General features: G+C 36.9%; 1 protein-coding gene across 4 annotated transcripts in view; it reads right to left on the minus strand.

The window, feature by feature from the left end:
- Positions 1–24,909, minus strand: part of USP9X (ubiquitin specific peptidase 9 X-linked) — a 125,511-nt gene that overhangs the window by 34,025 nt on the left and 66,577 nt on the right. For all 4 annotated transcript variants that reach the window (XM_059050698.2, XM_067023978.1, XM_059050697.2 and 1 more), the window contains exons 16-26: positions 22,641–22,983; positions 20,337–20,432; positions 19,301–19,512; positions 17,116–17,356; positions 16,623–16,772; positions 15,698–15,818; positions 9,011–9,141; positions 8,533–8,811; positions 6,468–6,593; positions 5,198–5,323; positions 3,977–4,143 (exon numbers count right to left, since the gene is read on the minus strand). In XM_059050698.2, coding sequence (XP_058906681.1) covers positions 3,977–4,143; positions 5,198–5,323; positions 6,468–6,593; positions 8,533–8,811; positions 9,011–9,141; positions 15,698–15,818; positions 16,623–16,772; positions 17,116–17,356; positions 19,301–19,512; positions 20,337–20,432; positions 22,641–22,983 — 1,992 coding nt within the window. The remainder of the gene's footprint in view (positions 1–3,976; positions 4,144–5,197; positions 5,324–6,467; positions 6,594–8,532; positions 8,812–9,010; positions 9,142–15,697; positions 15,819–16,622; positions 16,773–17,115; positions 17,357–19,300; positions 19,513–20,336; positions 20,433–22,640; positions 22,984–24,909) is intronic.

A 24,909-nucleotide genomic window follows, 5' to 3' on the forward strand; every position in this document is an offset into this window, starting at 1 on the left:
TTGTGGGTTAGGTTTGGTTTGGTGGAATTCAAATAAACTGACATCAGGAGTACTTGGTTTTGTTGGGGAGAAGGTCCATAACTTTTACTAGATTTTCAGAGGTATATGTCATTCATACTGCCCTAGTTTATTTTTTAAAGTTAGGTATGTGGCCCAAATAGAGTGAGGGTCTATAAAGAGTTGATGCTTGTCAGTTCCTGATGAACCCTCCCTCACACATGCAGACTTCAGTAATGCTTCAAAAGAAACACATCTACTAAAAAATCCTGTTGCCTGTATCTTCACAACATACTCAAAATCTGATCATTTCTCACCACTTCTATTATTGCCATACTTCCAGACTCTCTCATCTTTTATTTGGATTAATGAAATAGTCTAAGTGCTTTTCCTGCAAAGCAATCAGAATAAACTTAAAATGTTAACTCAGAGCATATCATTCTTCTGCTCAAAACCCTCCAATGCAGGGGACACAGGTTTGATCCCTGGTCAAGGAACTAAGATCCTGCATGCCATGGCAAAAAAAAAAACAACAAAAAAAACACAACCCCCAATGGATTCCCATCTCACTTAGGGTAAAAATTAATGTCTTTACAATGATCTATAAAATCCTTACAGGCTGCTTATTGCCTCTCTGGCCTCACCTCCTACAACTCCCCCACCTCTGCTATTCCAGCCACACTCGGCTCCATGTTGTTCTTTACATGTCAGGCATCTTCCTGAGTTGGGACATTTGCATCTATTGTTTCTTCTGCTTAAAACACACTTCCCCGTGGGGGGCGGGGGGATAAAGTTGGAATTTGGGATTAACAGACTACTACATATAAAATAGATGAACAACAAGGGCCTACTATATAATACAAGAAATACAGTATTAATATAAGAAATACAGTATTTCATAATAATCTATGATTGAAAAGAATCTGAAAAAAATATATATGTATAACCAAATCACTGTGCTGTACCCCTGAAACACTGTAAAGCAGCTATATATACCTCAATTAAAAAATAAAAATTAAAAAAATATATATTTGGTCATTCAGATGACCAAAATGTATTTCTCATATAAAAAATAAAATAAAATTTAAAATGAAATATGATGGAGGTGTTAGCTAACCTTAGGCTATGGTGGTAATTATACTGCAAGATATGACTATCAAATCAACCCTTTGTACACCTTAAAGTTACAGTTATATGCTGATTATATCTCAATAAAGCTGAACAAAATAAAAAATACAATTTAAAATGAAAAACAAAACACAAAAAACCCCCACCCAAAAACCCAACACACTTCCCCCATTAACTGCACGGATCACTACCTCACTCTTTCAGAGTTCTGTTTAAAAGGTCACCCTTCTCTGGGAAGTCTTCTCTGACTATCCTACATAAAACTGAACTCCAATGACCCTGCCTCCCCACTCATCCCCATTCCTGATTTATTTCTCTCGATAGCATTTATTAATATAACATACTATATATTTTCCTGTATGTCTTCCCTTCCCACTCCCCATCCCCTTTAGTACAGACTCCAAGAAGGCTGACATTTTGTCTGTTTTGTTTACTGCTATATTCCCAGTAGCTAGAACACTGCCTGGTACATAATGGGTACTTGATAAATTATTCATCAGTGAGACTGCCTACAATATTAAAATCTAACACTACTTGGATCTCAGCATCAAAGGCCTTCTGTAAACTGACGCCTACTAATCTCCTTTTCTGCATTATCCCTTTCTCTTCTTCTACCAGAATACTCAGCTGTGCCTTGAAAGCACTATTCCAGGAGTGGCAAACTCAAATGCCTCCATGGATCATCAAGGTAACATAAAGGAGTTAAACAGGCAGAGTATAAAGCAACAGGTGCTGGAGGAGGCTTAACCCCCCCCACCCCATCCACTTAAAGGAATTCAAATCCAATTACGAGCAATTACAACAAAATATCAGTGTTGCTATGTGGAAGCAGACCTCTTCTAATAGGAACAGAGGTCTAGGAGACCTCTAGGGATAAGGAAAACTTATTGGAAAATGTGGCCCTAAAGTTGAAATTTTCGAGTACGTAGAAGCAAGAGCCAAATTGTGGAGTGCTTAGAAACCAAATTTAAATGTTTACACTTAATTCAAAGACAATGGGAAGACATGGAAAGATTTTAAGCAGGAAAACAACACGATCATATTTTGCAAGATATACTGTGCAAGTATCGAAGCCCGGTACTCTGGTATTTATAATGTGATGATTTAAAACTGCAAGGCAGGGCTTCCCTGGTGGTGCAGTGGTTAAGAATCCGCCTACCAATGCAGGAGACACGGGTTCGAGCCCTGGTCCGGGAATATCCCACAGGCCACGGAGCAACTAAGCCTGTGCGCCCCAACTACTGAGCCTGTGCTCTAGAGCCTGTGCTCCGCAATAAGAGAAGCCACGGCGATGAGAAGCCTGCCCACGCAACGAAGAACCAAAACAGCCAAAAATAAATATAAATAAATAAATACATACATACATAACTAAAACTGCAGGGCAGGGTGAGAGTCAGTACTAGGGAAGAAAATCAGATACCTAAAGCTCAAAAAAGATCTTAACCTTAGAAGACCCCCCTTGTTGTCAAAGACAAGATAACAGAGGCATGAGAAGAAGTGCCGTGTACAGTACTTTTTACTTCATTGTGCACAAGTTTCAGGGAGGAGAGGAGTCAAATGGTAATAACTTCCTATAATGGGGATTATCGTAGAAGTAGAGGGCAGAAAACTTATTAAACAAAGTTCCTTGATACTTAGTAGCAAAGAAAGTGACATAAGTTCCTAATTTAGTTTAAGATTTTAAAAAAATCAGCATAGATTAAGAAATTTGTACCTCCAGGTCTGACTTCATCAAAACTCATGGCTAATCATCATTCCTCTCCTCCAGACTTAGTCAACCTATTATCTTTCTTAACATACAGAGTTGTCCAACGATGATAAAGTTTTCTCAAAGAGATAGCAAGCTCAAGCTTATCTGGGGGGGGGGGGAATCCCATCAAAGGACTTTCTGAATAGGTTGAACTAGATGTCTTCAAGGAAATTACCAAGGAACTTCTAAAATAGAGATTCCCACTTGAGACCACTAAATTACTTTACAGCATCCCCTGGAGTGAGTTGAACCTACTACTCCATCACACCATGTACACTTAAGAAAACAAACAGAAACAAAAAAACTTTACCACTAGGCTTCATGTCAGCAAAGTGCTTATTTTGACTTTACACTAACTTTTCATCAGTGATTTCTGTCATTGTTGAATGGAATGTGAAAGAATAAACAAAGTGAACATTTCCTGTGTCTTTTTGCAAAATGTATACGAGATAGATTAATTACATATAACAGTGATACTGATTAAAGCTCAAGTTTAAAAAGTTACCTTATGAAGTTCAAGATTAGATTGACGTAAGAGGATGGAAAACCTACATTTTCTACAAATTTGATTGACTTGCACAAAAAGCCCCAAACAAAATTAATGTCATTGAATAAATGCTCTTAAAATGAAAAACTAGGACTTTATAATTGGTCTTTATTCTCAGTGTAAAATGCAAAAGTTCTTACCATAACCATGCCTTGTGAATTCCACACTGACTTAACAACTTCACTAAAAAAAAACACTTGGCTCTAGGTATCTAAGAAAGGAAGCTAAATGTCCTATTTAATTTAAATCTTATAAACCAGGTTTTAAAATGGGCTAAAATACATTAAAATACATACCTCTTAGGTGAAACTAAATTCTGGAATTAAAGAAAAATTAATTTTACTTTGAGAATTAATGTTCACATTTTGTAGACAGTAAAACCAAACAAATTCAGGTCTAGGCAAAAACACAGTTAAATAAAAATTTCCTAAACATTAGTGTGCTATACAGACAATAAATATTTGATTCCTGGGATAAATTCTGCCAACATAAATTAATTCATTTCTGCTTAAAAAAATAAGATCAAATTTCTTACAATTAAAAAAGACACTTACTTGCTGTGACAGTGCAACAGTAAATCAATAATGAATGTCTGCCAAGCCTTTTCTTTACTAAGAGCATCTAAGGCTGTCGGAATCAAGGCAAAACATAACGTCATCACCTCCAATGCTTCACAGCAAACCTGTTCATCTTCCAAATCTGGCTCACTGCCTGCATTGGTCTGTAAAATTATAGTCAGGGACAAATTACCTAGAGATGTATTTAAGAAAAATCTCATACAAACTTCAAGTTAGTGCTTAAAACTTACCTAGTCACTTAAACCACTTGGCCTCAGCTTCTTTACCTACAACTCTTGAGGCCCCTTTGAAATAGCATGGAAATGAGTATAAACAGATGATAAAGTCTAATTCTATTCTTTTGCTACGTCCCAAGGATGGCTGAAGGAGCACAATGAGCATATTACCTGCTTCTTTGTCCCCCAAGCTCCTAGAGACCTTCTGAGTTGTGTACTTCTGCACCAACAATCATTCCTTCCTCAAGAACCACTCTGGCACTGCAGTCAGAGTACCCAACTTCTGACTAGTCCCATTATGTAGCTTACCTATAGTGCCATTTTATTCAAAAGCAACTGTCTCAGACAACGGTTCAGGAAAGGTCTGAAGGTTTTACAACCTAAAATATGCTTGGGTAGGTAGCTAATAAATTCTAACCTGAAGTTATCAATAAGTAATATTTATGGTACATGCCTGAAAAAGAACAGGCATTCAAATATTAGCTGAGTGAATAACCAACAGTATAGGACATCAACATACATCCCAGGCAAATCACGGTTATGTCGGCCATAAAAGGGAAGCTCCTATAACTTAATTTCCCCTTCTAAATATGCAGCAGTGGCTATCAGGGGCAGGTATATATAACGGAAAATCAAAGAGTCAAACACAGTCTCTCTTCTGTAAATAACTTGATTAATCTAATGGAAGATTAAGGATGATACCTAATTGGCTGACACTCCTGAATGCTTTAAGAGAGTCAAAAATACTTAAATGCCATATCACAACTGACAGTTACCTAAACCAAAATACATAGGACAGAAAGATGATGAAAGAAGAATAAAGAGAATAGGAGAAAGCAAATTCAGTATGAAATAATTATACCTAACTTTAGTGAGAAGTAGAAAAAGACAGTTTTATATTAAGATGGCAGACATAAAAATTCAGCCTCATGCACAATTAAACATTTTCTTAAAGGTAATATATTTCTGCAATAATTCTTACCTTCTCATAAATTTTAGTGATTTCTTCATTTGGGCTAAATACTAGCTGTAATGCCCCACATCCTGATGCCCAGATAATTTTTTGTATAGCTCTAATTACACAAATATCAGGCATATATCTTGAAGCCTGCAATATAATGAGTAATTAAAACAGTTGACACATTATTAGAGTGGAATAATCACTAGAAAAGCAAAAATGTTTCTTCTTGTAAAGGAAACAGGAATGGCTGTGAAGTAGTACCACTGTCTTTAGGTTCCCAAGTTGCCTTTGTCCCATTATTTCATTTAACAGCAATACCACAAAGTATGTTCTCCAAGTTAATATCTGGCTCTACACTACTTTCAGAAGAACCTTAAAAAGACTAGAGGTGATCAAACCATAACACTTGTACAGAATGTTCACAGCAGCTTTATTCACAGCTAAGAAAGAGAATGTCCTTTACCAAGTATATGATTAAACACAATGTGGAATATTCATAATGGGATATTACTCAGCAATAAAAAGGAATGGACTAATGGTCCACACCACACAGATAATTCTCGAAGTCATTATTCTGAGTGAAAGAAGCCAGACATAAAAGAACACACACTGTATGATTCCACTTGTGTAAAATTCTAGAAAATGAAAACTACTATAGTAACAAAAGATCAGTGGTTATCTGAGACCAAGGGTAGACAGGGAAGAGGAGACTTCAAAGGGGCATATAGAAAGAGTGATGGAGACATTCTGTGTCTTGACTATGGTGGACGTGTGACACAAATATGTATTTATCATAGCTAGTGGGAGGCAGCCGCATGGCACAGGGAGATCAGCTAGGTGGTTTGTGACCACCTAGAGGGGTGGGGTAGGGAGGGTGGGAGGGAGGGAGACGCAAGAGGGAAGAGATATGGGAACATATGTATATGTATAGCTGATTCACTTTGTTATAAAGCAGAAACACTAACACACCATTGTAAAGCAATTATACTCCAATAAAGATGTTAAAAAAAAAAGAAATATGTATTTGTCAAATTTCACTTAATTATATGCTTTAAAAGGATGCTGTTCATTGTACATAAAGGTGATTAAAACCAGAAAGTACAAATATTATCATTAGGTAAAATTCATGTTAAGGGAACTTTTATCTAGACTGAGTCAGTGATTAAAGTGAGTGGGTCTAGGAAAATTAAGCCCCCAAATGTGATAAGGGTTATTTCTACATAAAGGGAGGGTCAAAAGTGAAAGAAACGAACCTTCCAGAATTTCAGAGCTTTACAAATTTAATACTAACCTCATCAGATATTTGCTGAGCAAGACGAATTGACACATTTCTAAGCATGCATTCAGATGACGGATTAGGAATGCTCTGAAGGGCACTTTGTAGCACCACTGCTTGATCATGAGTAACTTGGTTGACCTGAAAAAAGATAAATATTTTACTTTAAACACTGCGTACATAACCAAATCCAATCATTTGCTCCTCACTCATCATCACTCCCTCAGGATGACCTCCCTTCTGTATGTATTCAATACACTGTAGAACCTGTGCGACTTACACAAAAAATTCTTTGCATTGCCAACAATGTGGGCTTCCTCTTTTTCTTGTGTAGTGAAGTGCCACATATCCCTCTGCAAACCCCCATTCTAGATCAATCCAACTTGTGTCTTTTTTTTTTTTTTTTTTGCGGTACGCGGGCCTCTCACTGTTGTGGCCTGTCCCGTTGCGGAGCGCAGGTTCTGGACGCGCAGGCTCAGTGGCCATGGCTCACGGGCCTAGCCGCTCCGCGGCACATGGGATCTTCCCGGACCGGGGCACGAACCTGTGTCCCCTGCATCGGCAGGCAGGCTCTCAACCACTGCGCCACCAGGGAAGCCCCAACTTGTGTCTTTACATCTGCATTCAGCATAACTTGTAGAGGTGAGTGATAAACTGAACTGACTGGTTGCAGTCCTATCTAGAAACTCAGTCAAGTACTTCACATGCATGCTCCTGGGGAGACCCTGCTCCCCATTCACCATGGTCATCAAACTCTTTTTAGAAAAGAAAAATTAAGGAAAGCCCACACACAGCAACGAAGACCCAACACAGCCAAAAATAAATAACTAAACAAATTAAAAAAAAAAAAGATGTAAGGTACAACACAGGGAATATAGCCAATATTTTCTAATAACTATATGGGGTATAATCTATAAAAATATCAAATCACTTTGTTGCACACCTGAAACTAATATATTGTAAGTCAACTACATGCCAAAAAAAAAAAAAAAAAAAAAAAAAAAATCAAAAGTCAAACAGGATTTAAGGGAACAGGGAAGAACTGCCCTCTCAGAGTAGAGTCAGTGATTTTAATACAAATATAAAACATCTGGGGCTTCCCTGGTGGCGCAGTGGTTGAGAGCCCGCCTGCCGATGCAGGGGACGCGGGTTCGTGCCCCGGTCCGGGAAGATCCCACATGCCACGGAGCAGCTGGGCCCATGAGCCGTGGCCGCTGAGCCTGCGTGTCCGGAGCCTGTGCTCCGCAATGGGAGAGGCCACAGCAAAAAAAAAGTCTGTATTTTCCTCATCATCATTAGTTTAAAAATTTCCCACATTTTGAAATTCTTTCAAAAATATTACATTACAATTTATCCATGTTCTTTGCATTATCATATAAAAGGTCAAATTTCAAGAACATGGAATAAATTCAAAAAATTTTTTTTTAAGTTGTATAGGATTGAATGATCTTATCGAATTCTCTCCACAAGCTCTGTTATTTTTAGTGCATAACTTTGTAGAACGTTAGGTTTTAGAGGAAAACACATATATTAGAGCAGAAACACTGAAATGTGCTCATGAAAAAATCCTATGGAAAAGGATCACTTGGAGGAAGGTCTTGAAAATTTAACACTAGAATATCTGGGGGCAAAAAGTCAACAGAAGAGCTGGAAAAAGTTAAGGATACCACCCAAAGCTGGAATAAAATTAATGAGAGGAGAAAGGAAAGGTAAAGAAAATCAGATTTAGTAGATTCAACACCACAGTCAAAGACATTTCAAAGATCCACAAAAAGCAAAACACGGAGAAGTAAATTAGCAAAGAAAGAACAGAAATCTCTCACAAATTAGGAATCTCCAAGCCCACTGAAAACCCATCACAAAGCAGACCTATACCAAGCAAGGCATTTCATCAGGAAAGTTCTAAACAAATATAATTCAATAGAAGGAAACCATTAAAATGAGGAACCACTGGAAAGGAATTGAAAACATTTTGAATCAACTCTGAACTCTATAAGCAACTCTGAAGAGTTTCTAAGAAGTTTAACTTTAAAAGTTGCCATCCATTATTACAAAAAGATTTTTAAAAAGTCTGTATTACCGACGCCATGGGATTCACGCCTTCCACACCTGGCTGACAAGCTTCCGCCACAGCTCGAACGTGGCCATAGCCAATGGCAGTTAGCAACAGCTTGGCTATTTTAAGAGCGTTGAGGTAGGCACCCCTTCGAGTTTCCATATCTGCATTTGGTAGGAAGTTATTTCTGGTTAGCATACTCAGGACAAGGGGTAGGCCACCACTTTTCAAGAAGTGAAATTGAAAATCAGAGGAATCATCAGCCAGAGGTGCACCAGCAGGCATTAACAAGGCATAGACTACCTGGAAAAAAGTAGAAGAACTGTATTAAGAGGTTTTAAGATAATTTCTTATTTTCCTCATCATCATTAGTTTAAAAATTTCCCATATTTTGAAGTTCTTTCAAAAATATTACATTACAATTTTATCCATGTTCTTCACATGATCATATAAAAGGTCAAATTTCAAGAACATGGAATAAATTCAAAAAGTAAAAACCAACCTCTGTTAGGTATAGCACTTGTGAAGCTGAAGGACCAAAGAAAAGCGAGTCAAGAGATGGACTAAGGCTGCTTTCTCCAAGTTTGGCGTGGTCTAAACAAATAGCTCTTAATTTTTCTATTGTTGTGCTATCTGTAAGAAAAAAAAATACATAGTCTAAAATAAAACACAATTCATGCATTCATAGTATTTTACTTTTGATATTCTGAAGACTACTTTAGTATGGAATAAGAATTCAGCTGAGTTACAGGCTCAAACTTCACAAGACATAACCAGATCTGGATTGGTTAAAAAAAAAAAAAAAAAAAAAAAAAAAGAAAAGTCACAATCAACCAGGGCTCTTTAATCACTCAACCCAAACACGAAGGAAGCAGTCTCCTCCTACTCAGAGACCTCAAATCAACATGTCTTCCTCAGGCACTAGACACCAAAAAACTACAACACACTTCAAAAGGAAGTAGTTCTTATTGAAAATTTAAAAAACCAGAAATATGACAAGCTCTTCCTTCCAACTTATGTTAGCCTCCATGACACTGTGTATAAACTCAGCGGTCCCCAACCTTTTTGGCACCAGGCACCAGTTTCGTGGAAGACAGTTTTTCCACAGACTGGGGTGGGGGGATAGTTTTGGGATGATTCAAGCACATTACACTCATTGTGCACTTTATTTCTATTATTATTACACTGTAATATATAATGAAATAATTATACAACTCACCATAATGCAGAATCAGTGGGAGCCCTGAGCTTGTTTTCACTTCCCACTCACTGATAGGGTTTTTTTTTTTTTTTTTTTTTTTTTGCGGTATGCGGGCCTCTCACTGTTGTGGCCTCTCCCGTTGCGGAGCACAGGCTCCGGACGCACAGGCTCAGCGGCCATGGCTCACGGGCTTAGTTGCTCCGCGGCATGTGGGATCTTCCCGGACCAGGGCACGAACCCGTGTCTCCTGCATCGGCAGGCGGATTCTCAACCACTGCGCCACCAGGGAAGCCCACTGATAGGGTTTTGATATGAGTCTGCAAGCAATTGATTATGGTCTCTGTGCAGTCAAACCTCTCTGCTGATGATAATCTGTATCTGCAGCTGCTCCCCAGCGCTAGCATCACCGCCTCAGCTCCACCTCACATCATCAGGCATTAGATTCTCATAAGAAGGGTGCAACCTAGATCTCTCGCATGTGCAGTTTACTGTAGAGTTCGGGCTCCAATGAGAATCTAATGCTGCCGCTGATCTGACAGGAGGCTGAGCTCAGGCAGTAATGAGAGTGATGAGGAGCGGCTGTGAATACAGATGAAGCTTTGTTCACTCACTGGACCGGCCTGCTACTCACCCCCTGCTGTGCAGCCAGGTTCCTAACAGGCCACAGACCAGTAGCAGTCCGTGGCCTGGAGACCCCTGTATTAACTTTACAATGAAAGAAGCTTACTGGTATCCTTGGAAACAGAACCTTAAAAAGCAAACATTTAAAAAAAAAAGGGAACAGTGCCTAATGTGCACATCAAGTAAGAATTTTTTGATAATATTAAAAGATGAGTTTCATTTAAATCACACTAAAAAGATACAGTAAAAAAGAAAGAAACAATCCCATTATTAGCTACCAAACACTCAAACTTACTTCAGAAAGTACTTCAATAATCAAATTATTTCCAAGGTAAATGCCCTATGATTAAAATACCACTCGATAAATAAGATTTTCTTTTCAAGTAAAAGCTTTTCTTGAAGAATAAAGATAATTGAAAATTACTATAATTTCCTTAGGGTAAGCTAATTTTTAGAGGCCTGGAAATATCAAAAAAACTTCAATTTGTGTTAAAATTGTTGGCTTTCCCTATTCTGAAGGGAGAGTGACATATAACTAAATGAAATATTCAGTTTTAATAATAAAACATTTGCGAATATCTTCTCCTGTCATTAAATATCCATCCCCTATATCATTTTATATTAATGATTAAAATGACATGTCCTTTTGCCAGTACACTAGTTTAATCTCTAACACTGGGTATTTAGGTGTTCTCAATTTTTTTTAAAACAATAAAGATCCAAGTTACTCTCTAAAAAGAAACCAATTCATATACTGTACCTGAAAATATCTTGCTTAGTTAAAAAATATTCTGAGTGAAGGAGGGAGGGCAAAGGGAATAGGAGAAAAGAAACAAGAGGTCTAAGAAAAGGAAGCAATGAATTTTAAGCAAATCATTTAATGTTGTTGGATTATAGTTTATTCATTTGAGGGATCTGAACCAAATGATCACTAGTGGCCACTCCAGCTTCAGCATTCATGAACCTAAATAATCTTAGGTCCCTGATTATGCACATGCTCATTTAACAAAATATGTAAAATAGAGACAACAAATTTAAACTGCCCATAATCCTGGATTTTAGTTTATTTCTTTCTAGTCTTTTGAAGAGATACCTAATAAGCCTAATCAATTATATTATTATAGCAACATAGTATAAAAAAGTCTAGAAAACGTTGAGCAGTAACACACAGGTTAACAGTACAAACTTTGGAGCCCAACTGCATGCATTATCTTAGAACTGCCTTTAAGCTGTGTGTCTCTGGTCAAAAGGAACACTCTCTTGGTGACTCAGTTTCCCCATCTTTAAAATAGAAATAAAAATAGTAATTCCCTCCCTAGGAATGTTGTGAGGTTTAAATGAGTTAACAAGTGTGAAGTGCTCATAAAAGATTTTGCCATATTTTAAGATATTAGTTAGACCAAACTCCTGGGAAAAAGGAAGCTCTAAAGAGGAAAAGCAACTCATTCTGCTTAGTAAAGCAATATACATTTTAATTTCTCTGTATCAAGCAAGAACCTGTTTCCCTGATGCATATAAAGGTCACAGGAACTCCTGAGGAGTTTAAATTACAAGAGTTAAAATTACCTACAGAGACTACTGTAGAAGTTCTAAGTTTAACAGCACATCATAAATGGAGGCACCGGACTTCAGGCAAAGATTTAGAATAAACAAAAGTAAAGTCAATGACTAATAAAAAAGCTTCTAATTCCATCCTGTTTTTCCCTCCTTTTAAAATACGTGCATGTGTGCACAAACACTAAATGATTACCCAAATGTTAGAAACAGAATTTATAACTACTTCCTTTTCTTAGAGCTCCTGCTTCCCATCTCAAAGAAGAATGTGTGTGCGCACACGCCCATGTGTGTAACAACCACAGTGACAAAGAGTAGGTTAACACTTGTTGAATAGTGATTAAATACCCGTCACTAGGCTAGGGGTTTTCCATACATGACCCCATTTAATCCATGCAATTCTATGAAATAGTTATTATTAGCTCAGTTTTACAGATAAGGAAGCTCTGAGAAACTAAGAAAACTCATGTTTAAGGCCATGGAGTAGCAACTTGAAGATGCAGGCCTTGAACTCAAGTCCATCTGAGTCCAAAGCCTATGATTTGTCTACTGTCATACAATCATTACTGGCATTTTCGAAGCTGGCTATTTCAAATTTAGGTATTATACTTCGATTATATAAGATAAAAGCACCCTCGTAAGTTTCCTGCTTTGAGCTGCTCGGCAAGAGCTCCTCTCTCGCCATCTAGTGGCACTATGCTCAAATCACAAGGTCAGGGATTATGAGATGAGTTTTCCTTTTCAAATGTTGAATCTGTACATAAAGCAACAACAGCTGTTACTCAGATACTAGTAAGTAAAACAATACAAATTCTAAACTACACCACAGATAAGGATCAAATTAAATTAAATCATTAAGAAAAGCCTTCTTAACAGAGCAAATAAAAACTCAATTAGGAAAAAAAAAGAAAAGCCTTATTTAAGAATCTAATTAACATCTGAATCGATTCTGTACCATATGACTCAAAGTGAGATCTGATGGGAATGGTCAGCACAGGTGTCTACTTTAGAAAAAGGAGATAATGTAAACACAACAGTTTTAAAAATTATCTGGGCCAATTATTGAACTGCATTTGTCAGCAACGCAACCATAAATCCCACTAAAATGAGAATAAATTAATATAAAATACATAAACTCAGAAGGATAAAGAAGTTAAAAGCTGAAGGAACATTAGAGATGTCAGCAAATTACTGAAGGTGTAGAGGGGATGGAAGATAGCTGGCTTAGCTGAACCCAAGAAGTGCTTCTTGGGGGGTAAGAGAAAGAGGGAGAGGGGTACCTATAAATCAGCACTCCACCAAGTCCTAGAAAAGTTAAGGATATGAAAATAAAACATAATTGAGAAGGTACAGATGAATCAAAGACTTAAAAACAGAGTGCCTGAAATCTGCCTAAGAGGCAAATTTCTACTCTACCTTCCTCCCCAATAGACTGATGAAGCTGGGAAGCGGATATCTCACTAATGTAGAGAAGAGATACAAATATGGAATGCAGAAGACTAAAAACCAGAATTAGTACCAGTATGAACCCATGTTTGTTTTTTGATATAAATGTGTTTACATACGTGTGTGTGTGTGTGTTTAAGTGTGTATTACTTCCTAAGTCCAATGAAAATGCCTAGACCACAAGAACACCCCAGTAGTAATGAGCACAATTTAGCCCTCACATTCTGGTTTCTAAGTATCTTCCCTCACTAAAAGGAGAAATGTCTGATTCTAGGGCTGGAATAGAGAAAGTACTAGATGAACTTTAAATATCTTATGCCAGAAAGTAAGAAGTACTCAAAGGATGATAAAGCTATATTAAAAAAAAGCACTGGGGCTTCCCTGGTGGTGCAGTGGTTGAGAGTCCGCCTGCCGATGCAGGGGACGCGGGTTCGTGCCCCGGTCTGGGAAGGTCCCACATGCTGCGGAGCGGTTGGGCCCGTGAGCCATGGCTGCTGAGCCTGTGCGTCTGGAGCCTGTGCTCCGCAACGGGAGAGGCCGCAGCAGTGAGAGGCCCGCATACCACAATCAACAACAGAAAAACTAAAAATAGAACTACCATACCATCCAGTAATCCCACTAGTGGGCATATACCCTGAGAAAACCATAATTCAAAAAGAGTCACGTACCACAATGTTCATTGCAGCTCTATTTACAATAGTCAGGACATGGAAGTAACCTAAGTGTCCATCGACAGATGAATGGATAAAGAAGATGTGGCACAAATATACAATGGAATCTTACTCAGCCATAAAAAGAAACGAAATTGAGTTATTTGTAGCAAGGTGGATGGACCTAGAGACTGTCATACAGAGTGAAGTCAGTCAGAAAGAAAAACAAATACCGTATGCTAACACATATATATGGAATCTAAAAAAATGGTTCTGAAGAACCTACGGGCAGGACAGGAATACAGACTCAGACGTAGAGAATGGACTTGAGGACACGGGGAGGGGGAAGGGTAAACCTGGGACAAAGTGAGAGAGTGGCATGGACACATATACACTACCAAATGTAAAACAGAGAGCTAGTGGGAAGCAGCTGTGTAGCACAGGGAGATCAGCTTGGTGCTTTTTGACCACCTAGAGGGGTGGAATAGGGAGGATGGGAGGGAGATGCAAGACGGAGGAGATATGTGGATATATGTATAGCTGATTCACTTTGTTATAAAGCAGAAAGTAACACACCATTGTAGAGCAATTATACTCCAATAAAGACGTTAAAAAAAAAAAAAAAAGCAAAGGAATAGAACTCAGGAGAGCTTTGGTCTTCACACAAGCAACATTACCAGCTAGACAGTTGAGTAAATTTTCAAGCTAGAATTCAATACCCAAACTACTAATCAAATGTGAAGGTTAAGCACTCAGATTAGCAATGTTTCAGAAACAAATAACAAAACCACCTCCCACGTATCCTTTCTGAAATAAGTGCAGGATGGTGTGCTTCAGCAAAATGACAGAGCCCCTCAAGAAAGGCTCAAGACATAGGAGCCAGTGGACAGGGATCCACCATAGGAAAGCGAAGAAAGAAGTCCCTAAATGGTAGCTGTGTAGCAAACCACCACCAGATGAGAGGAGGCAGAAGGAAACTTCCAGGACAACAGTGGAGCCAACAGATTATATAATACACATAATAATGGAAAATTATTTTGAGAGGTTACTAGAGAATATGTGGAAAGAAAAACGAAAAAATTGGAAGAATATGGAAGTAAGATTTAAGTTTTCATTTACACAACAGAAAATCAGTAGGTATCTAAAACTGACAAACAGCTGTATGAGGGTATTATTTACAGATATTATAGACATAGATAAGAATAAGAGCTACCAATTGAAAGTGGTTGTTTCCCAGGAATAAAAAAGGAACAATGCTATAGATGACACATGACCCAAAACACAGTCCAGGGGCCAGAAAATCTTTTCTGTAAAGGGTCAGATAGTAAATATTTAAGGCTTTGCAGGCCATATGGTCTCTGTCACAACTGCTGCTGTGCTAAGGCAAAAGCAGCTAAGACAGCATGTACATGAATGAGCATGGCTTGTACACCAATAAAACTTCGTTTATGGACACCAAAATGTAGATTTCATATAATTTTCATTAAGTCACAAAATATTATTCTTTTGATTTTTTCTTCAGCAATTAGAAAATGTAAAAACCATCCTTAACTCTTAGGCTGTACCAAAAACAGACACTGGGATGGATTTGGCCAGTGAGCTATAGTTTGCCAACTCCTGTTATTTTCCATCTAGGAAGAGAATTTGCTAACATACCCCTTTACTGTCAAACATGTACTTTATCAACATTATTATCATTTAAAAAGAAATTTCTTACCTGGTGGCATAAGTTTCATAAGTACTCTTGCTCCATCTCTAAGAGGTGGCATATTTAGGCTGCTACCCAAGTCTGCAACTTGCCAAAGGAAAGAGATGTATCTGGGATGCAGTGACATTATCTAGAATACAAAATACACAAAATATTTACCTGTAAATTACACCTCCCCAAAAGAAGAGTCCCCAAATAAATGTGTTAGTTAATCTCCACAGTTTTGCTTATGTCATTTCTATCCTGAAATGGTCTGCCTACCCCATCATCTCACTTTTAGAAATCCTTCATAATGTAGACTGAATACATTATCCAAGCCACCTCCTGTACTTTGTGTGCGACAGCTTTTTTACTGTTTTGTTAAACTATTCCCCTTGTAAATACAAGTCAGACTCTGTATAAACAAACGGCTGCTATGCCCACTAACAGTTAAATTCCTAATCCAACTGTTGTAGAGAGGCAATCCTTCCGACACTAGAGTGGCTGGTATTATTGTAGCCATTAAAATTTTTGTGGGGAGGTAACGGGGGAAGGAATCACTTTCTTTAGAAACAAGGTATGTTACTGACAATCGAAGAAAGACTGCAGGTATTTTCCTACAGAGACAGTTCTGAAGAATTCATTTTTGTGGTACAAATACAAAGTACAGTGGTTATTTTGCTCAATAAACTCAACAGTTATAATTAAGTTGTATAATGGGCTAGTTTTATGTAAATACAACAACACTGTATCTATACAAAATGTGGTTTTAAATTTCAACCAAGTTACAATCACCTTTCAAAGGGATCCATTCTGAAGTTGATGCTTAAATGTACAGTTATTTGATATTTTGCTACATTAAATTGTAAGTTCAAGAAAAAAGAACTATTCTGTATACTTTATTCTTAACCTAGCAAAATGCCTTGCATACAACAGCTCAAAACTATCTACTCACCACCCCGGGCAAGCAGCTTTCCACTTCTGGATTGGGACCATCACTATAATGATTACCATGGTTTCCAGGAGATCCAGTTGAGGAATCAGAAGAACTATCAGGGCTTGAAGGCATATTGGAACTTATTTGTGTAAGTTTGGCTGTAATTAGCTGAAAATGATATACTATGTTAGTACCAAGGACAAGGAAAAATACACAAAACAGAAGTTAGTGACATACCTACAAAAAAACTACACATTATATTTTTAGAAATATAATTTAACTGTTGTCTAACATAACCACTTAGTTTTTAGAAATCTTTTCCTCTACTATATTATAGGTACCTAATGCCTGTCTTATTTAGTGTTATAATTCAAACACCTAATACAGAAAATACAGAGCCTCACACATAACAGATGCTCCATTAATATTTACTGAGTGAAATGTTGACTACAAAAATGAAAGAGTCCCCAGTTTGATTTTCTTGAAAAGTTTGGTAATTACAGATACTTACCGATTTATCCTTTAAGTTCAACTGTCCAATCAACTTTCTATCATCTGCAGGATCTATCAGTTCACCGCCTACAAAGAGCTCAATTTTTGTATGAGCTACATTGGCTTTGATACGATTGAGAATACATCGTCGTACTGAACCGATTGTATCATTTGTATGAGACCATACGTCCAAGTCATCAACCTGTCTGCCCTGGTTTGGAAATCGAACTATAAAAGAAAGGTGTTTACCACGGAAAGCTCTGGGGGAAAAAAAAAGGGAAAACATCATCATATTCAGCAGATTTTCAAATCTTCTTGCAAAGAAAATAAAGCCAGCAATTTAAAATTGAGTATTTTCTTACGAAACAAGAGAAAGTGAGTTAAAGACACATTATTTTTGGGATCTTAAAAATATTTACTGCTCCTTTTAACTACAAATATTATAGTAATCTTCGAAACACAACAATCATATTTCACCGTTGTTACTCTTGGACCTATAGTTTAGAGGTGTCTAGTTATAAGACATTAAAACAGAGACATGAGTAACATTTCATTTATTTTTAATGCTATAAAAGCCCAACTAATATCAAAAGTCATCCCTCAAATGATATTTATGTTGGCATATTATCTTCCTGCAGGTAAGATACAAAAAAATAAAAAACATATTCAAGGAGCAATTTTAATAATTTCATGGTTAAAAAGAGAACTCAAATACTAATGGCTCACATTCTATAAATATCTCTAAATTATACATATTATTTGAGTATACTAAATGGTGAAATCTTAAGAGAAACGTTAATAGACCCGAAGATGAGTGAATTAGGTAAGCGAAATTTTAAGAGGTACAAACTTCCAGTTACAAAATGAGTCATGGGATGACAGGTGGTAACTAATCATGGTGATCATTTTGTAATGTAAGGAAATATTCAGGCACTATGTTGTGTACCAGGAACTAACATAGTGTTGTAGGTCAATTATACTTCAAAATCAGACTCACAGAAAAAGAGATCAGATTTGTGATTACCGGGCTGGTGGGTGGGACGGGGAGGGAGAACTGGATGAAGGTGGTTATAAGATAACTGAGTACTAGAGATGTAATGCTCAACATGATTAATATAATTAACACTGCTCTATGTTATATATGAAAGCTGGTAAGATAATATATCCTGAGTTCTTGGCACAAGGGAAGAGTATTTTTTTCCTTTTTCTTTCTTTTGTATTTATATGAGATGATGGATGTTCACTAAACTTATTGTGGTAATCATTTCATGATGTACCAAGACAAATTATTATAAACTTATAAAGGCTGTATGTCAATTATATCTCAATAAAACTGGAAGAAAAAAAGAGAGAAATGTTAGTAGACCATTTAAAAATATTTCTTGCTATAATAGCTATCTGTCAAAGCAGCTTTTCAGAGTTCTCTCCAATTACTCTGCAACCAGACTATGCTATTATTTTTAACAGTGGAAATGAATGTCATCAAAGCACTTCAACGGCAAAATACCCCTGGCAACACTTAATGGGCAACAAAGTCAAAGGCAAAAAAACCCCCAAACAAACAAAAAAAGAACAACCAGAATAAAAAGAAGAAACTAGAGGCCTTCTCTGGTGGCGCAGTGGTTAAGAATCCGCTTGCCACTACAGGGGACACGGGTTCGAACCCTGGGTCTGGGAAGATCCCACATGCTGTGGAGCAAGTAAGCCCGTGCACCACAACTACTGAGCCTGTGCTCTAGAGCCCGCGAGCCACAACTACTGAGCCCGTGTGCCACAACAATTGAAGCCCGCACGCCTAGAGCCCACGCTCTGCAACAAGAGAAGCCACTGCAATGAGAAGCCCACACACCGCAACGAAGAGCAGCCCCCGCTCGCCGCAACTAGAGAAAGCCCATGCATAGCAGTGAAGACCCAACGCAGCCAAATTAAAAAAAAAAAAACTAGATTTAATTGAGAATGCCCTAAACAAAAACAAGCAAAAAGCAGATCCTGAAAACAAAACAAAAAAGGTCTACTAGTAAAAAAAAAAAAAAAAAATATTCTGTAAGATACAAATACTGTTTTTAAGCAAGACACTAACGTTTTCAAAAAATGAAAAATTTCCTCTCTCCTTCTTCCTGTACATCATCACTTTTTAAAATCAAATGGCTAGGAAAATGTCAAATAATTAAGAAGTAGCACTAGTAGATCAGTTATTCACAAACCTTGACATAGGTAGAATTGTTCTTTCCTCATGATAATCACTGTCACATTCATTTATATACTCCCGTAACACAGTTAATACTCGAACCATTCGAACAGCTTCCTGTCTTGCACAATTAATACTGTCTTTGTCACCATCCAAAACACACAGTGTGTCATAGGAGGCTTTCAAACGATCAAAGCAAGACTGAATGAAGTCTTCATGGATTACCACCTACAAATAATGGGCCAAATAAAGACAGTTCAAGTTTTATAGGTATATAAAGTTTTTTGTATATATATTAATAAAACATTAATCTAATTAAAAATGGCAACAATTCAAAGGTAGATCTCATTTAACCATGATCCTATTTAATGAGAGAATCTATATTGATAATTGATAATAAAATATGTTTGAGAACAGACTTGTGGCTGCCAAGGGGGAGAGAGGGTGGGGGAAGGATGGATTGGGAGTTTGGGATTAGCATATGCAACCTATTATATACAGAATGGATAAAAACAAGGTCCTACTGTATAGCACAGGTAACTATATTCAATGTCCTTTGATAAACCATAATGGAAAAGAATATAAACAAAGAATGTATATGTATGTATAACTGAATCACTTAGCTGTGCAGCAGAAATTAACACAACATTGTAAAATCTACTATACCTCAATAAAATAGAAACAACAATAACAAACACACACTATGTTTTGTCAAAGGAAGCTAACGTTATTTAAGTTAAGTATAAACTAGATACACAAAAAATGAACTTCAGGATTAGGTGTCAGAATGGAAAGAAATTCGGCCGAAATCTCCTACCATAACTATACTCAAAATAATCACTTCAAGATAATTATATCAAGATGAGACTCATTTAGACAGCATTTTGTAGGAGAGAAATGTGGACTAAATATTTTAGGTATGTTTTTATAATACGAATTGAAACAAAAACAATTTCTAGTTAATCTTGAAGTAAAGAAAAAAATTCTTATTAGCAAGAGTTCTTCGATCAGAATTCAAATTTGGGTAAGTTTTAATACATGTCAATCCTCACCTGATTGACCTGTAGCCTTGGACCAAGGTTCGTGTATATCTCTTTAAGGAGATCTATAGCTCTGCTGGCAATATCATCATTACTCTGAATCACCACCTAGGTTCAAAAAGATTCAAGTGTAAATACCTTTCAAGAAATATTTGAGTTGGGCATTTCCATTCAAACCATACCTTCAGTTATTTTTTATTTATTTATTTAAAAAATTTTTTTTGGTTGCAAGGCCCCTTCAGTTATTTTTAATACAGCATTCAATAATTTAAAAGGGAACATTGACTTTGATAATCAAGTAAAATTAAAGTGAGAAAACAGACCAAAAATATAACAAATGCAAAACTCAAGTTTTTGAATAAATCAAGTTAAGAAAGAAAGACACATTTTACTAAGAAAAAAATATGCTGTCATTAGTATTATTTAACCCTGCAATTCAACACCCTGGTAACCAAGCAGTGAGATATTAAGGAAGGAATTCAAATTAAAGGAAACAAAGATTATATGAAATACAGCTTACCATAAAAGGCTACCCACCCCTACCCCATTTGTACAGATCTTCATCACTCATCTAATCATATCAGTGGTTTTCAAACTATGTACAGAACTCTAGGAGTGATGACGAGTTTTAGGGATGAACCCTATAATAGGCTTGGGAGGGGGAAGGGAGTGAAGCATAGGGAGACTGAGTCGCAAGAAAAACTCATGCTTTCCTTTCTCACTTCAACTAGTTTTATATTTTGGAGTATTATCTAAATTTTGACCTTTAAAAAGGGTCTCTGCTGTTTAAAAATGTTGAAAACCACGTACTTAAAGTCTGAATACTCAAATACCAAAGTAAACAACTTGGTCTGTCTGCAGAAAAATACTTCATATCCAGAAAACAATATAAACTGCTGTGAACAGATAAGATTTTTAAAGATAGGAATAATATATTAATACTATATTAGAACAACATGGATGGAACTTGAGGGCATTATGCTAAGTGCTAATAAGTCAGACAGAGAGAGACAAATACTGTGTGATCTCACTTATATGTGCAATCTAAAAAAATAAAAAAACACAAACAAAAAATTGAACTCATAGATACAGAGAACAGATTAATAGCTAATGTAATGGTGGCTCCATTCCCAATTACACAGTAAGGTGAATGTATTTAAGGTTCCCTCTTCATTTCAAAGCATTTTGAGTTATCAATTCTAGTGCCTGATATTTTCATAGTATTGCTGAGCTTAAAGAGGGCTTCTAGCATCTGTCTCACCTAACCCTGTCACCTCTAATTTACAGATAGGAAACCGAGGTCCAATATGATAAAATACAGTTGCTTTCAGTTTTGAGTTGCCAAATGGTGAACGGGTTCAAAAGGTACAAACTTCCAGTTATAAAATAAGTAAGTCCTGGGGATGTAATGCAGAGCACAGTGACTATAGGTAATAATACTGTACGGCATATTTGAAAGAGTGAATGGTAAGAGAATAAATTTTTTTTTGGCCAAGCCACACAGCTTTCGGGATCTTAGTTCCCCAACCAGGGACTGAACCCGGGCCACAGCAGTGAAAGCATCGAGTCCTAACCACTGGACCACCAGGGAATTCTCAAGTAAATCTTAAAAGTTCTCATTACAAGAAAAAAAAATGTAACTGTGTAGTGATAGAAGTTAGCTAGACTTATTGTGATCATTTTGCAATATGTACACATCAAATCAGTATACTGTATACCTGAAACTAATGTAGTGTTGTATGTCAATTATATTTTAACTAAAAAAAATAAAAAAATAAAAAAAATAAAAATATATATATATATAAATACTATAAACGTGGAAAGGTGGAAAAATTAGCCTTAAGTAGATAATATTTTACTCAGGTATATAAAAATATCACAAGTTAAATAGTGCTGATAAAGTATACATTCATAATCCTTTCTAAATAAAGTCTTTTTTTCTGTCCTCTATTTTAGCATTAAATGGATAAGCTAAAATTAATGCTGAAGAAGAAACAGAGGTCTACATTAAATTAAAAAAGGGAAGAAAATAACTTTCATGGAGGGGCATGAAAGATCTGTTTGGTTAGTGCATTTACTTCTAAACACATCTGGGACAGACAGATTCTAAGCCAAGACAAAAGGAACATCAGTGGCAGAAGGAGGGGGAGGTGGAGGGAGGGAGAAAAGTAAGATAAAGATGAACTATCACTACTTCCTGCGACAAGCATCAGAGCAGCATACATACATATAATTCATTTGTACAAATGTGATTTCTTACCTATTTGAAAAACTACATCAGATACACTGCTTACAAAGTTCCTACTTTTCACTTACCCTCCAAAGGTAGTCTAATCCTATTAACTCCAAATCATCCATCATATATGCTCTCCTTTTTGCTACTAGTTTTCCTTCTCGACAATTCACAGCTTTGAAGAATCGCTCAAAACATTTCATTCCATTTTCAGTCAGTAGAGAAGGATCAAGCTGAAGTACATTGCTTTCAAAGAAGTCCTTATTAATATCAGGATCCAAGTCTGGTTCATCGCCCATCAACTTGGAATACCACTTAAAACAGGCTTCACGATCACAAAGGTAAACTGCGTTCTCTGCTAAGCATTTCCATATTTGTTTTGCCTGAGGAGCGCAGAGCCACAGTTGGCCATCCTTCAATAAAAATCTTGAAAAACATAAAAAATTAGCAATAGGATCTACATATTTATCCTGACAGGCAATCTGTCTCTATACATGGCAAATAATCCATTTATCACAATTACACATGAAACACTGTAAATCAACTATACTTTATTTATTTATTTATTTATTTATTTATTTATTTATTTATTGCGGTACGCGGGCCTCTCACTGCTGTGGCCTCTCCAGTTGCGGAGCACAGGCTCCGGACGGTGCAGGCCCAGCTGCTCCGCAGCATGTGGGATCCTCCCAGACCGGGGCATGAACCCGTGTCCCCTGCATCAGCAGGCGGACTCTCAACCACTGCGCCACCAGGGAAGCCCCTCAACTATACTTTAATAAAAATAAAATAAAAGGATACACATTGGGAGAAAAAATGATTTGTTCCCTGAACTTACAGTTTCACCTTTGAAACCAGCCATTTTGAAAGTATGTTTAATAGGTTACCTGAGATTTAGCATTGTGCTTACATGGTATCATTGGAGAAAGAGGTATTCTATTATGTGACTTTATAGATAACCAACTCATCAACACTGAAGAGTTAAAACTGCTTAAATTTTAATATTTGATGATAATCAAATATTCATCACTCAGTACTTGGCCACAATGAACAGAATAACTGACATATTTTAAACTTTTTAATGTCAAAACTCAACAGGATGCTTATTAATTATTCAGTGGCATTCTCGAGGGTCTTTTTAGTTTTGGGACTATAGGTTTAGTTCAAGTGAATTCTGTTTCAACTAGTTTCTTCAGTTAGCTTTCTTTTTCTTTTAGCATTCATCCACCCACCCTGTCTGCCATATCTCTGAATGACAAGAGAATGAACATCTCATTTTATTCTGAAGAACTTCACACAATCTTTAGCTAATGTAATGGTGGCTCCATTCCCAAATACACAGTAAGGTGAATGTATTTAACGTTCCCTCTTCATTTCAAAGCATTTTGAGTTATCAATTCTAGTGCCTGATATTTTCATAGTATTGCTGAGCTTAAAGAGGGCTTCTAGCATCTGTCCCACCTAACCCTGTCACCTCTAATTTACAGAAAGGAAACTGAGGTCCAATATGATAAAATACAGTTGCTTTCAGTTTTGAGTTGTGTTTTGTTTTGTTTTTTAAAAACAGCAGCAGAAAACTTTCTTTAAGCAAACATTCCATTTGGAAGGCCAATGTATAAAAATAAAAGCAGAGCTGTTTCAATTGTTGGGAAGAGGAGGAAAGAAGTGAGAAATGGGGATAAAACCTCTACTGCTTGTCCAGAAATCTTGGTGGAAGCTCCTCAGAAGCCCTAAGGCTCCAAGGTAGGTTTGAAAAATCACTGGTCTAATAGAAAGAGCATAGACTTAAGTCAGATACACCTAGTTGAGTAGAGCAGCACTACGATATACTGGCTGTGTGATTTCAAACAAGCTAGTTTAAGCCATGCGAATCTCAGTTTTCTTATTAATCAAACTGGGATAATACCTGCCTCCCTGCACTGCTATGAGGATTAAATGTAAAGCATTTAACACAAGTCAAATACATAGTGAGTAAAGTTCGGTTCCCGTCCCTTGAGAGAATTGCTGTAGGTCATATAGATAGGTACTAATAGAGCAAGGACTAAAAACAAGTCCTCTGATCCCAAACATTAATTTAGCAAAAGAGCTGATAACCACTCTTCTGTTCTAGGCAATCTAAAAGATACAACACACACCAATCAATAACAATGGCTCATTATGGCAATGATTCTCAATCTGGGGAGGAAGTTCCTTCCATCCAGATGGTTGAAAAACAGAAGACACACAAAACCACTTCACTTTAAACAATGCCAAATTTGTTAAAATCTGGTGCCTACAGTTTTCCCTCAAGTTAAAATCTTAAGGTAACTACTTATGTCAATGTTCCCAAGTAAGCACATAATTCAATAAACA

Source organism: Kogia breviceps, chromosome X (genome assembly GCF_026419965.1).
Source record: "Kogia breviceps isolate mKogBre1 chromosome X, mKogBre1 haplotype 1, whole genome shotgun sequence".
Lineage (NCBI taxonomy): Eukaryota > Metazoa > Chordata > Mammalia > Artiodactyla > Physeteridae > Kogia > Kogia breviceps.